The 15118-nt window shown below is 40.1% G+C and overlaps 1 protein-coding gene across 4 annotated transcripts in view; it reads left to right on the forward strand.

The window, feature by feature from the left end:
* Ccdc148 (coiled-coil domain containing 148) overlaps positions 1-15118 on the forward strand; it is a 274321-nt gene that overhangs the window by 108298 nt on the left and 150905 nt on the right. For all 4 annotated transcript variants that reach the window (XM_085834898.1, XM_021155863.2, XM_085834899.1 and 1 more), the window contains one exon: positions 14245-14383. In XM_085834898.1, coding sequence (XP_085691024.1) covers positions 14245-14383 — 139 coding nt within the window. The remainder of the gene's footprint in view (positions 1-14244; positions 14384-15118) is intronic.

Raw genomic sequence — 15118 nt, forward strand, 5'->3', positions numbered from 1 at the left:
AGATCTGGTCTAGAGTTTTACCTCGTCAGTCATTTACATGAGATGACCAAAGCAATGATCCAGGAAAGAAAAGAGACCAAAACTCCTCCCCAGACAGGTGAGCAGGGCAGTGTCAGAGAAAGGAAAAGAGAGAAAAGCAACAAAAGATAGACAGACAGACAGACAGACAAATAGGTGATAAATAGATGATAGATCAATAGATGATAAATAGACAGATATAGGTAAATATAGATAGATAAATGATAAATAGATGATAGATGGGCAGATGAGAGATAGATGCAGAGAGACAGAGAGAAAAGACAGACAAAGGAAAAGCAGCCTATACTATTTGTAAAGGAGGTGATGAACCACTGAATAAATGCTGCATATGCCAATGATTAATACCTTTTTGGCTCTAAAGGGAGATAGCTGGGATACACTTTCATTGGAAAAGAGGATATGAATGGCTAGTTGGAGTGGGTTTGAGTGAGTGGGTGGAGAAGGATAGAAGAGAATGAAAGTGGACAACTTGACAATTTTTTTCTGCCCAGGAGAGCAGCAGGGTCTCTTTTTGCTGTTGAGTTCTCCACTCTCTTATGTTTTCATTTTACTTAAAATAGGTATAAAAGCAATGTAGTTGATGCTCATGGGGATAATCTAGCAAGGTGTAAATTTTAGGGGAAAGGGAAGAAAGGGGGGACGGAAGGATGAAAGAGATGGGGAGATGAGGAGGGGGAGAGGGAAGGAGAGAGATGTTCAGGGACTGAGGAGGCTTAGGATCAGCACTGGGCGATTCATGTCTGTCAGAGCTAAGGTGGGGGCAGGTGGTGCATAGCATGTGATTCAGATGCTGGGGATGAGATGTCACAGTGGCCTGGGATTTCTCAGTTGTTATTCAAAACACAAATGAGTCAGAAATGTATGACCCTCTCTACTTATCAAAGAAATGGAGAATAAAACAAAACTCAAATACTTACCTTATAAGAATGGCCAAACAGACAATAATTTTACCCAGGATTAAAAACCGTCTGAGGGAAATGGCTATTTATATATAATTAGCATGTGACCTTTCTCAAAGCCACACGATAATTTGTCAAAGGTGGTGATGGCACCAGAAACCTATGGGGCCAGGGACATGGTTCAGTCAGGAAAGTGACTATAAAAGATGGGCATGGGGACCTGAACTCAGATCCTGAGCAACCACATAAAAAGGCAACTATGGTCACACATCTGAAATCCTCACACTGGGGAAGTGGAGACTGAATGATTCCTCGTCCTTAGAGCCAGCTAATCTTAAATAACTGGTGAGCTTCATGTGCAGTAAGGAATCTTAGCACAAAATATATGATGAAGAGTGCTTAGCTATTCAATATCAACTTCTGGTCTCCGCATCACACATGGGCAAGCATGCACACACACACAAGCTTTATATTGGAGGAATAATAGTTGTCTCATCAGAAATAATAATGAAAGAAAAATTCTCTAAATTGAAATAAATATTCTGCTTCAAGTGTACTTAATATTAATTTTTCTCTTCCCAGTGCTAGCAAAATCTTCAAGACTTCCTGTGTTGGTTAGTGTTTTGTGAACTTGACAGAAGCTAACATCATCATGGGAAAGGAACCGTAATTGAGGAATTGCCACCATTACATTGGACTGTGGGCATGTCTGTGGGAACATTTTTTATTATTATTAATGATGGATAAGGGAGTACCTGTTTCATTGTGGGTAGTGCCACCCCTCAGAGGCTAGTCCTGGGTTCTATAAGAAAGTAGGCTGACCACACTATGGAGAGCAAGTCTATTGGGTAAGCAGAACTCCTCCATGGTGTCGACATAGTCCTTGCCTCCAGGTTCTTTGGCTTCCCTTTATGACAGTCTATAAATTGTAAGATGAAATAACCTTTTTCTTCACCAGGTGGCTTTCAGTAAGCCACTTTCATGCTTTCATGGTAAGCATCACCATGATAATAGAAAGCAAGAGAAAGCAATAGAAAGCAAGCTAAGACATTACCTAAACAGCGATGCATTAGGCAGCAGTGGCATCTGTCATGCTGTGTCCATTCAGCACATTGCGACACTAATTCTAATCCATAGGGATTTTTTAATGATACAAATAGCTGTGACATGTGTTATGAAAGTACAAAGTAGGCCACAAAGTACTTTATATAATGTAAGTTCTCTTGCTGTTTCTTAAAGCATGACATATACATCTGTACAAACACAGCAAAAAGACTGGAAACCAAGTCATTCAAATAAACAATAACCACAGTCACCCCAGGTAGTGAAATTATAAACACTTTCACATATTTGCTTCTTATTTTCTAAGGCAAATCACAGGTTTAGCGTTTAAGTTAAAAGTTCAATAGATCATTGATATTTAATGAGTACCTCTTGCATGATATGACAAGTACCCATGACCTTAATCGTTGCTTTATCTCATTTTAATGGCTGGGTTTTGTCAGTTGAGACACCCATTTGTAAGCTTGCCTCTTGGGAGGCAGAAATGAAAAGACCGTGAACTTGAGACCTGCCTGGACCACATAGCCAGATCCGGTCTCAAGGGATGGAAGAAAAAGGGGACAAAGGAAGCTGTTTACACATTAAATCAGTGCTGTTTAGAGAAAGGAAGGCCATTTCCCTAGTTTGGAGCCCTTAGTAATTCAATAGATGAGGTCCTTTCTGTCTGTCTAAATAAGAAAGCTGTTTACACATGCCAGGAAGCTGGTCAACCATCTTGAATCCTAGATTGGAGATGTTTAATGAGAATATGTGAGCCAGATATGTAATTAGTTTTTTTAACCAGTTGCACAAAAAAGTTAAAAAGAAAAAGGCGATAATTTTCAAATACATTGCAATGAATATTTCCAAAATATTATAATTGCAACACTCAACATATATTTGAGAACTACTGATGAGCCATTATACCCACTCCTTTTTCATATAGCTTGTGAAGAAGCATGCTCATAACCCAGACCATGTTATCACGGACATTTCCAGCCACACACATGTGCCTGGTGGCTAGCATCTTGGATAGCACAGCTTTAAAGGATGGTCTAATTTACCAAAACACACTATAAAAACAATCTGACTACAGTGGAGCCTCACCCTTCATCCATCATGCTGGCAAAACACTCTGTATTCTGCTGTGGTGAATTAGGTCTGCGTGTCATTAAGAACAGGAAGGAGAGTTTAATTGCATCTTTTAGACTCAAAAGAGAGATCACAGCTTTAATATCCTTATATTTAGATGAATTAATCATATAGCTGAGACATAATTGTGTGATTGGCCCATTCAGTTGCTTCAGAGATGAAGTCAATATGTAGACGACGGCAGCAAGATCACAAGTGATTTATAATTTATTGTTGATAGGTATATTAAATTTTGTACTGTTGGCTCATAATGAATATTCTGAGATCTGAATCTGACTGCTTTAACAGTGAGCTCTCACAAAATAGCCAGTGCTCTAGGATCATGCTTTTCAACCTAATTATTTCGATTCATCATATTTTGTTAGCACCGTCCAAGGTGTTGCTTTAGTGCTCTGTGAACATTTCAAGTTTGTCTATTTGTCTCTGAATTCAGAAATGATTACATTACAGAAAAAATTTAAAAATAGAGATAGGCAAAGAGAAGAAATGAAGTTAATACAAATCCAAGAGAGACCCTAGAGTAACACTTTTGTTTATGAAAAGGAAAACTCTATTAGCATATCCACCGCTTCCCTAGTTCGCATTCCATCTGTTGCTATTCTGCTCAGGTTCCTCACTTTTGAGTAGTAGGTATTCTACATTCTGATATTCTTTTAGAAACTTTGAAATGGCTGGCCTGTCACTGGTATGTATATATATATATATATATATATATATATATATATATATATATATAAACATATAAAATGATTATTCTCTTCAGTTGGATTTCAGAAATGGAGATTCTGAGTCAAAGAATATTGTTAAGAATATTGTTATATTTCCTTCCAGAAAATCAACCCAAGTTATATTTTCTTTTTCTTCTCCTTTTAGGTTTCTCCTCTCCTCTCCTCTCCTCTCCTCTCCTCTCCTCTCCTCTCCTCTCCTCTCCTCTCCTCTCCTCTCCTCCCCTCCCCTCCCCTCCCCTCCCCTCCCCTCCCCTCCCTCTCTCCCTTTTGTTTGTTTTAAGACTGACTCTTCATACCTGGCTGACCTCCAACTCACAAAAGCATGTGATCCTGAGCTCCTGATCCCCCTACTTCCCAATGCTGGAGTCTCAGTCTTGTACCAAGGCCAGCACAAACTAAAACATGCTTCACCATTTGTTTCATCACTAGACTTAATGATAAGGCCTTAGAGATTGCTGTCCCAAGGGCACATGGCCAGGGTCCTGTTCATGATCTTTCCTCGTGTTCCCATGTTTACCAACACAGCTTACCTCTCTCAGTGTCCTTCAGTAAAAAGAGAAACACACACATTTCCCCTTGCCAAAGCAAACGGTATTCTCCATTGCTACTAAGGATGAACTGGGACAAGTCAGTGCCAGAAGACAACATGGCCTCATAAAAGTTTAAGCAAACAGATGCCTGTGTATGTGTCTCCTCCCAATGAACACAGTGAGAGGAAAGCAGGGAAATAGCAAACCAGAGATGACATGGGTTCACTGACAAATGAAGCCACAAGTTAAAATATTACAGTTTAACCACCACTGGGCATTTTGTCCGGAAAGTGTACTCCCAGAACTCTCGGGAAGGTTCAGTGCCCGAGCATGACCAGGCTCAAGCTCTGCATGCAGACCGCTGTTGGTTGTGTGCCAAAAGTGATTAACAAAGGGAGAAGTTCGAAGAAAGCAGCATAGTCCTCTGGTCTTCAAGGGTCTGCTGAGTCCCATCGGTTAGCCAGCCCAGGCAGCCAACATTGGCCATTGCAATTGCCACCTCTCTTGGTGCAGTCCATGGGGAAATCCCCACTCACTGCTGACATTTGCATCTGTTGGAGGGTGGGTAATCACTGCACACAACTTTCTGTTTGCCATATAGCTTTAGCACCATTGTTTTAAGAGAAAATTTGTGTGAAAATTACTGATTTATAACTTAATGTTAGCTCATACCAGAAAATGCATTTAGCAATTACTAAACTAGCTTTGGGTGTGGTGCAAAAATAAAATATTCATTTTAATTTTTTTTTTTGCCTATAGCAGAATGCATCCTATCAAAAGATCATGAATCTCCCTTTTAAAAGATTTAAACATTTTTTACTTATATGGAACCACATGAGTCTGTGTGCATGCATGTGTGCATGTGTGTATGTACGCGCTGTTTCATGCCTGTGGAGGACAGAAAAGGGCTTAGATGCCCTGGAACTGGAGCCATCTGCATTTGTGAGCTGCTTAATGTAGGTGCTTGACGCTGAACTTGTGTCCTCTGCAAGAGCATCAAATGATCTTAACTGCTAAGCCATCTCTCTAGCCCCAGGGTCTAAGTTTTATGCAACATGCCACAATGTTTTCTTTGGGGTTACTTCGCTGAATTTTGTTTATTTGCATGTCAGAACTTATAACGTGTAAAAACATTTGTTATATCTTTAATTCAACAGTCCTTAAAAAAAAGATTTGATTTGAATATTGTGCATCCGTGTGTGGGTGCACATGAGTGTAGGTGTCTAAGGAGGCCTGAACAGGGCATGCAGTCCCTTGGATTTGGGGTTACAGGTGGTTGTTATTAACCTGATGTGGGTGCACAGAACCAAATTCAGGTCCTCTGCAATAGTTAGCTCTTAACCTCTGAGTCAGATCTCTCGTCCCTAAGCAGGCTTTATTGTTAGCATCCTTAATGCCTACACCTGATTAAAAGACAAAACAGAGCAAATAGATAAATGAGCGAACAAAACCCCTTTCAGTTTTAACCGGCATGTAGCAGTTGTATATAATTATGTAGTGTGAAACATTAATTCACACACACACACACACACACACACACACACACATACACACACACACACTGGTACTTGGCATTTCGATCACTCTCTACCTTTCTGAGTGTGGAGCAATAAAATCCCCTCTCCTAGCAATTTGAAATATTTGATTATTTCTTGTCTATCATCACTTTCCCATGGTGCTCTAGAACATTAAAACTCTGTTTCCGTCCCAGTTCATACCTACAAGAGTTGACCATCCTCTCTAGGCTGCCTTTACCTATACCCTTCCCTGGCTCTGGTGACCACTGTTCTTTCTGCTTCCTGGAGACAAACCTTTAGCTTTCACATATAAATGATATCAAGTAGTGTTGGTCTCCCTGTGCCTTACCAATTTTACTCAGTACCCTCCGGTTTCATCTACAGCATGGCAATGAACGAAATGTCAATGTTCAGGGTAGTACTGAGTCTCTGCTGTCTATTTGACCACCTCAGAGTCTCCACAAAGAGGGACCCTCACCTGAAAATTCGTCTCAATCAGCGTGGTCTCTGGCATGCCTGTGAATCATTTTCTTAACTGCTAATTGAGGGTGAGGGCTCAGCCCACTGTGAGGATCCTCCCTCAGCAGTGGGCCTTGGCTTTGAGAAAGCTAGCGGAGAGGCAGAAGCCAGAGGGAGTGTGCCAATGAGCAGTTTTCCTTCCTGCTTCCTGCTTCCGCCTCCGCAATGATTTGCTGTTTGTCCTTGCTTTCCTTATGGATGGATTCTGGCTTGGAAGTGGCAGCCAAAAAAGCTTTATCCACTCCAGGTTGCTTTGGTCATGGCGTTTATCACAGCCACAGAGAAGCAAACTAGGGCGATAGGTTTTACACATATACGTATCCAGACATTTATGTATTAAGCCTAGATTTTCCAGTTATTTTGTACATAGTCTTTTACTAATTTTTGTATTTCTTTGGTGGTAGCTGTGACCTTTTTTATGTTTGATTTCCTTTCTTGGAATGTTCTTCTTTTCCTATAAATAAGTTTGTCAATTTAGCTTGTCTTTAATTTCATTAGTCTTTCATAGTTTTGTCTCGGTTTCATTTCTTTCTCTTTCTGTTCTGGCTTTTGTAATATCTTTCTTTTTATTAATTTTGGATTTGGTTTGATTTCACATTTCTTGTTCCTTGAGTTGGATTAGTAGATTATTAATTTAAAATCTTTCTAATTTTAAATTCAATTATGTTTATTTCATTATAATTGGATGTTCCAGCATTGGATGCCAATATAGTTATAATTGTTGAATCTCTTCCTTTGTCACTAAATTGTGACAGTATTTTTCCACAATATTTAACCCAAAGTCTCTATTCTATCTGATATCAATAGCGGTACTAGTTACTTTGGACTTCTAATTGCGTGATGGATCTATTCCTGTTCCTTCACATTCAATTTCTGTGTATTCTTACTTACATACTGAGTTCCATACAACATATGGCTAGGTCTCATTAATTTTTCCCAAATAGCCAGTCTACAGTGATTTTTAAAAAATTATTTGCATGTGTGTTTGTCACATGAGTATACATGTTCATGCATGTGTGCATATGTGCGTGCCGGTCTCTCTCTCTCTCTTTCTCTCTCTCTCTCTCTCTGTATGTGTGCATGTGTGTGCAGAGTGTGGAGGCTAGAAGTTGATATCCACTGTCTTCCTCATTCCTATCCACATTATTGCTTTTGAGACAGCGTCTCTCACTGAACCTGTTGCTCACTGGTTTGGCTAGCCTGGCTGGCCAGGAAGCACCAAGAATATGCTTGTCTCTATTTCCCCAGTGCACCATCATGCCTGGCTTTTTACATGGCTATTAGGGAATCTGAACTCATTTCATCTCCTCATTCCCCAATCTATGTTTTGTTTTTATTACAGGATTTTAATTCATTTGCAACTAAGGTCATTTTTGATATATACATTTGCCCACAACTTACATATTTTTTCCCTCACGTTGTTTTGCAAGTGTTTTTCCTTTCTCTCTTGTTCCTGTGTGGGTCTATTTTCAGTGTTGGTGGAGTCTGATGCTCTTCCACTTTTCTCCTGTGCATCTCCTCTGTCATTGACTCTCCTTCCCATACTTTTGTGATGGCAACAGACCCCCTTCATATCTGTGTAGGACACCTTGAGTGCTCCTTGCAAGGCCAGCCTGGTAGTGATGGACCCCCTCAGTGGTTGTTTTGAAACACTTTGCATGTCTCCTCTATTTTTGAAATTAGTTTTGCTGTGTACAGCATGCTGAGTTCAACTCTGCTGTTTGATCAGGGCTTTGAATATCTCATACAGTTCTCTCTTGGCTTGTAAACTTTCTATGGAGAAGTCTGCTCTCAGCTTAATGACGTTTTTGGTTGTTGTTGTTTTGTTTTTTTATGATTTTTCTTTTTCTTTTGCTGCTCTTAGAATCCTATTGTACTTTTAAAAAATGCATGTACATATATGCATAGGTGCATGCACATGTGTGTGCAGATTTGTGTGGAGGCTAGATGACCTCAGTGCCGCCCTCCAGAATGGCAGCTTCTTCTTTTGAGACAGACTCTCAATGGTGTGGAGCTTACCAATTAAGCTAGACTGGTTGGCCAGTGAGGCCAGGGCTCTGCCTGTCTCCACATCCTCCCTCTAGCACTGGGATTTTGAGTGAGTGCCTCGCCCTTGTGTGGAGCTGGAGTTATCATGCTGTGCAGCAGGCACTTGACTGGGCAAACCATCTCTCCAGCCCCTGCCTTGTTCTTCTGACAGTGTGTCCAGAATAGTTCTCAGAGAGTATGCCTTTTGGTCAAATCTAGTAGGGACCCTTTGAGCTTCCTGAACCTACAGGTCCATCTTTTGTAAGCTTCAGAACACGTTGGCAGTTATTTTGCTGAGTAGATTCTCTCTTCTTCTGGAATACCCATAATGCCAAGGTTTGCTCACTTAATGGTGTTACATAAGTCTCAAAGGCTTTCTCATTCTTTGTAATTTATATTGCTTTTCCTTTTAAAGCTGTGTCTGAATTATTTTTAAAATACCTGTCTTTAGAATCAGAAGCATTCTTTTTCTGCTTGATGAATTCTGCTGTTGAGGATCTCACTGTATTTTAATTGTATTTATTGAGTCTTTAGCGCTAAGATTTCTAATAGGATTTTTGTTGTATTTATTTGAATTAAAATTTGATAGTTATTAAATTCATATTGTGTGTTGCATATTGTTTTGAAATATATCTATATCTATCTATCTATATATATAGGAGTACTTTAATACAGCTTATTAGCAAATATATTACCTCATACAATTACTCTTTTTTATTATTTTTATAATTAGCATACAAGGTGAAGATTTCATTATGGCATTTTCCTTACTGACTGGTTCTTTCTTAAGCTAACTCTTTGCTGAATGTCATATTCACATTATAAATTAGCTTTGTAAATTTGTTGAATTGTCTATATTTTGAATTTTTTTTTTCAGGCAGTTCTTCCATGTCTCTTGCTAGTGAGTCATTGTGTTCCTTAGAGATACCATGTGTGTCACCTTCTTTCATATTTCTGTGCCCCTGTGTTCACATGTGTGCATCTGACCAGTTGCTTCTACCAGGTGTGCAGGGTAACTTTGGTGGTAAGTTACATCATCTCCTGATGATCTTTCCAGGGTGATGATCAGACAGGCTGCATTGGCATTGGTTTTAGTTGGATAAGTGTCTGTGTAACTTCTACAGCTCTTCTCAATATTGGCAATATCTGCCGGTGTCTCAGTGTTAGAGCTTGCAGGATTTGTGAAATGTTATCACCAGCTGGGATTTCTCTCTCTCTCTCTCTCTCTCTCTCTCTCTCTCTCTCTCTCTCTCTCTCTCTCTCTCTCTCTCTCATTTGGGATGGATTTATTGCCTGCGCCAGGTACAATGGGTTTGGAGTTTCTATCAGTTTCTGTGGGTTGCTGCCTTGTTAGTGGGCCCAAGTGTGTTGCTTCAGGCTGATTCCGAGTTAAGGTGTTGTCAGTATCTGAGGTCTTCCCCATGAAGTAGCCTAGAGAGTAGCCTAGTGAGTAGTGAGTCAACATAGGCTTTTGGAATGACCCAAACACATGAGATTTAGTCGAATCCAACCACAAACTGAACTTCCCCAGCTTAGTGCTCTCTGTTTTATGAATGACCTGTTTTGCATCATCTTTTAGAAAAATCATACTGAAGTGATGTGTGTGGAGTTCGGTGTTCATGGGCAGAGGAAAATGATTGGAAGCTGAATGTCACATGTCTTATCCTCTGCATACTGAAGTCCTGATGTGTCCAGAATGCTGGATAAATATGTAAACTGAGAGGTCTGGGCATGCTCTAACGAAGACAGAAGTCGCAAAACACTTTTAATTGTAAGATTTGGATAAACCAATAAGATAGAAATGGTAAATAGCTCACAAAAATTTTTGTCAAAGGTATTTTTTTTAAATCAATTTATTCTTACCTGTATGGGCATTTTGTCTGCACTTATATGCCCGGTGCCCACAGAGGCCAGAAGAGGGCATCAAATCTCAGGGAATTAGAGCTACAAATGGTTGTGAGTGGACATATATATGCCTGCTGGGAATCAGACCTTACTCCACGGCAGTGTGCATAACTCCTGAGCTTTTGAGCACCTTTATGAGACATTTCTAATTACAAAAGTTTAGGGCGATTTTAATGTTTTCTCTAGGAACCTTTAAATATTAAACAGTTTCCGATTTTAGGAAGTAGATAAGGGATTCTTTTTTTAATTAGCCATGCAACCAAGTATGTTTGTTATCACAATCACCAGGGAAGGGGTTAACTTGAACAAGAACTTTGGCAGGTAAAAGCTAACTCGGTCTCAGTTATTTTACACACATGCTTCTGTAATGAGAAGAAAAAATGAAGGTTTGATCAAGAGAGACAAATGTCCAAGTTTTAGTTTAGAAACGTGCATATGTTGAATGTGATTTTATATTTTAGAATCTAAAAGGCCGTGTTTCTAATGAATGGCTGCTTAGGTGCTATGAGGAAAGTGCTCTGCTTGAGCGCTCGCTCCTTTTGGATGTTACTGTGTTAGCTGTGTGTGTGTGTGTGTGTGTGTCGGTGTGTGTGTGCACGCTCACGTACGTGCATGTGTGTATGTGCATATGCATGTGTAGGTCTGTATGCAGTGGCAAGTCTTCTCCCTTCCCTCTCAAATAGCAATCTAGTGGTTATGCTGTTATTATTGCATAGGTACTTGCCTTAAGACTTACGCCTGCCTCTCTGGAAGCCGCTATAAATATTCTAGAAATGATAATATTATGATATCTAACACGCCATTTCCTTTCAGCATGTTATTTCATTTTTACTTTTTGTGTACTAGAGAAATGACTTACCACTTGTGTAATTTTGGTAAATAGAGAAAGACAGTTGAGATGGGAAGCTTCCTGAATCAACTGCAAGGTCAAAATGGATGTCATCACTGCACGGGGCTTACTCATCTGCTTTAAATATTTTATAGTCACCCCATACATTTAAGTGGTTTTTAATGTCATTAAAATAGCAACTAATTAATACATTCATGCAATTTGCAAAAATGAACCAAATGCCACAAATTCTTCTGCTGCTATATTTATTTATAACAGTGTGTGCAGCTCAGTGTGTGCTTGTTGTATTTGAAAAGCATTTCAGTAAATGTTTGCTGTTCACACATTGTGGACTGTGGACAGCTACAGTCTTGTGCCACTATTCAGTAGGCGTAGCCATCAAATAATTAGTTTAAAAGTACTTTTCCATTTAATAAACCTTTTAAGCTGTTTGAAAATTATGGGTAAGATTGCTTGTGGATTATGTTAGGATGAGTTCTAGAGACACAAAAGATGTTTTTCCTAGACCAACGGAACTATTAGCAGATGCTCTAAGAAGGCTTTTGAGGGCCACAGAATAAGGGGTGGGGGGAGAGAATTCCTGGGCAAGAGGACATCTTGGTGAAAGCTGATGTTGATATTAACTGAGTCAGATTGGTACCAGGGTTGACTTCCCTGGAGGGATCTGATTGGGCGAGCCTTGCTGACCCATGTCTAGCAGTCATCTGCTATTTGTAGCTGGCATTATTATTATTATTATTATTATTATTATTATTATTATTATTATAAACCATGTTCGAAGGAACCGCAGAGTGAGATGCTTCTGCCATGGCCCAGGGAATTTCCCCACAGAAGAGCAGGGCCTCATCAAGTCACCAGCCAAGACTCCGGCAGCTCGGTGGTGGGGATCCCCCCTAAGAAACAGCCACTATTTTAAAGACAAATAATGGTTTAAAAGGACAGCAAATCACTGGGCCTAGGTTCTGTCCCTTTCCCCTCTGCAGAACACCCCACATACATATGAATCAGATAAGTGTGGAAATTCAACTGTGTTCAAGGCCCTTTGATTTTAGAAATAGCTTAAAACATTAACAAGGACACGGGCTTTCATTCTGCTCTTCAATTGCTTGTGGGATGCTATTGAAGAATTTCTTCTGCTAACTGCTGTTAAAATGCATCCACATTACCGAGAATGAAGATGGCCCTGGAGAGAGGGCCTGAGACATTGTCCTTGACAACCTGAGGGCATTTGAAATGCCAAGTGCACTTTTCTTCTAGGTTAATTTTCCCACTTGAAATGTTTTATTTGCAGAAGCCTTTGGCTGTCTGCACATGCAGAACCCATCCAGTTGGAACCAAAACACTCAGTGTATTCATGAATGAATTCATTTTAATATTTCCCCTGCCTTTGAGTATTATGACATACTGAACAGTTTTCTCTTCTTAGACCACTTCCTACCCTCTTTTTCTTCCTTTATAGAGTAGGTATGGAGACTTTTCTCTTTTGAAAGATATTTTTTCTCATATCCGTGTACTGAAGGGACTAGGTAACCTTGTATGAGGATGGTGGAATTCCATTAGTTCCACTCACTTAAAGGCTATTTTATTTTGTTAAAATGTCAAATATTTTTCAGAGGTAGAAAGATACCCGACAAATATTGAATTGCATAATTTAAGGTGTAAGATCATTGATACCATAGAAATAAACAATGGTGATCCGTCTTAGATCAAAGAAATATTTGTTACTATTAATACTTCCCTCTGATTGCATCTGTATTTGATTATTCTAATTTACTTAGCAGGAATAATAATAACATGCAAATAAAATCAGAATATAAAGAGGCATTAATTCAGTTGAGAGTTCAAAATGGCAAGGCAACTTTTTCACTTTGAACAGGACTTTGCTAATACTTTATGCAGAATGTGAATCATGCCGTGCCTAGAGGAGGTGGGACCAGACGCAGGGTGGACACGTGACTGGGGCAGCTTGCAGGATCTTGTAAAGGCCTTTCCTGTAAAGGTGCTTCCTCCAGCCTAACAATTTTCATTTCAACCCCTGAAACCCAAATAGTAGGAAAGAACCAACTTCTGTAAGATATCCTATAACCTCCTGTGCGTGCTTGTACGTGGACAGACGCTCGCACGCACGCACACACACACGCACGTGCAAGATTAAAAACCCAAATTATTTATTTGGTCATTAGAAATGTAACAGCATTATTTGTCTTTTCACTATCAATCTGTAGCCTTATCCACAAAGCCTGAGGTAAAGAGAATAAAGTAAAAGATTATTTGAAGCCGGGCGTGGTGGCACACGCCTTTAATCCCAGCACTCGGGAGGCAGATTTCTGAGTTCGAGAGTTCGAGGCCAGCCTGGTCTACAAAGTGAGTTCCAGGACAGCCAAGGCTACACAGAGAAACCCTGTCTCAAAAAAAAAAAAAAGATTATTTGACTTGTCTTGGAGCTCAAAGCACAAATAAATGCCTCTCTCAGTCTGTCTATCTTTATTTTCCTTTGTATAAAATGTTCATCTATTTTACATTTGTGTTTGTCTCCAGCATAGAAATGGGAACTTTGTTGAATAAGAAAAATATTATCTTTTTAATCTTTATCCCTAATAAGCATTTACAGGTGTTTATCTACTCCATTCACTGGTGATGGCTTTTAAAATATTGCTATAGGCAAGATAGAATAAATATTAAAAGAATATCGTATCTCACCAATATCTTTGAATTATTCCTGGAACTCTGGCAAGGTCAAAGCAAGGACTGAAGGAGCCCACTGGATGTGGGCTTAGAACTATGGATCTAGCACTTGCTGGCTGACAGGTGGCGTTAGCTCACCTCAGCTGAGCGTGCTGGTGCATTCCCATGGCCTCTGCCCTCAGGAGGAAGCTGGAGGGTATCTTGAGACCAGCTTGAACAGCATAGTGAGATCTTGTCTTCAAAAGTCTCATTTTTTACCACGATCTTCACTGGCCGATAGCTTGAACAGTTTGAAGCCCCCTAAATCCCATGGTTGTTCACCTATGTGTGTAACATTTTTATTGCTTCTAGTAACTTCCAACTCAGTGCAGAAGAGCACTGGACTTACCAGGCTGTCTTAGACCAGTATCCCGGAAATCTCCTTGGCAGAAGAGCTCTGTACTTGGACATGTTGCAAAGATATTTCCCCCACAAGTCCAGGCATCATTTGGTGAGTGATCCTGATAATGAATATGCATATCCTATATGCCTGTGAATGGCTGTGTTTAGAGGTCCACAATTAGCAAGACAAATATGTCTATTAAATGGTGCTCCAACAATTCTTTATTTCTCCACTACAGAAATGACCCACGTGGGTTTAGTTATAGGCTGCAAACCCACGTGGGTCGTTTTTGAAGCCTGTGACGTCTGAAGGAAGCCCAGGGCCAGTCTGTGCCCACCTGCCTGGAGACCTCCAGCATGGTTTCCTAGTTGCAGAGCAGCCATTTTACCTCGGAGGTCATACCATCTTTTACCTTCCTACTATGGCGGTTCTACCATATCTGGCTCTTGCCTGAACCTTGAATGCCTGCCTTCTACCCACAGAGCCTGTCCCACTTCAATCCTAGGCCTGGAAAACCCAGCATTTTCCGTGGGCAATGTCACTCGCCTCCACCACAGCTCTGCCTGATTCACACAAGGTTCCAAACACAAACCTTACTTCAGGGGCTAAAGACACAACTGAAAGTTACCCGAGAGGAAATCGGGAAATTAGTATTTCATTCTGTAGTGGGCAAGAGGTCAACAGCAAGAATCTAGAAGTTACCATGTTACCGACGAACTCAATAGGAACTCACCTTATAATGCACATGTAACAAACGTGCAGATTTAACTTTTTGATGAGCTGTGCTATGAAATATCTCCTGCTGCATTTCTGCATGAGTCCTGTGAAAGTCCTTTAGGACAC

This window comes from Mus caroli, unplaced genomic scaffold, assembly GCF_978045245.1.
Source record: "Mus caroli unplaced genomic scaffold, Mus_caroli_1 scaffold_2, whole genome shotgun sequence".
NCBI lineage: Eukaryota > Metazoa > Chordata > Mammalia > Rodentia > Muridae > Mus > Mus caroli.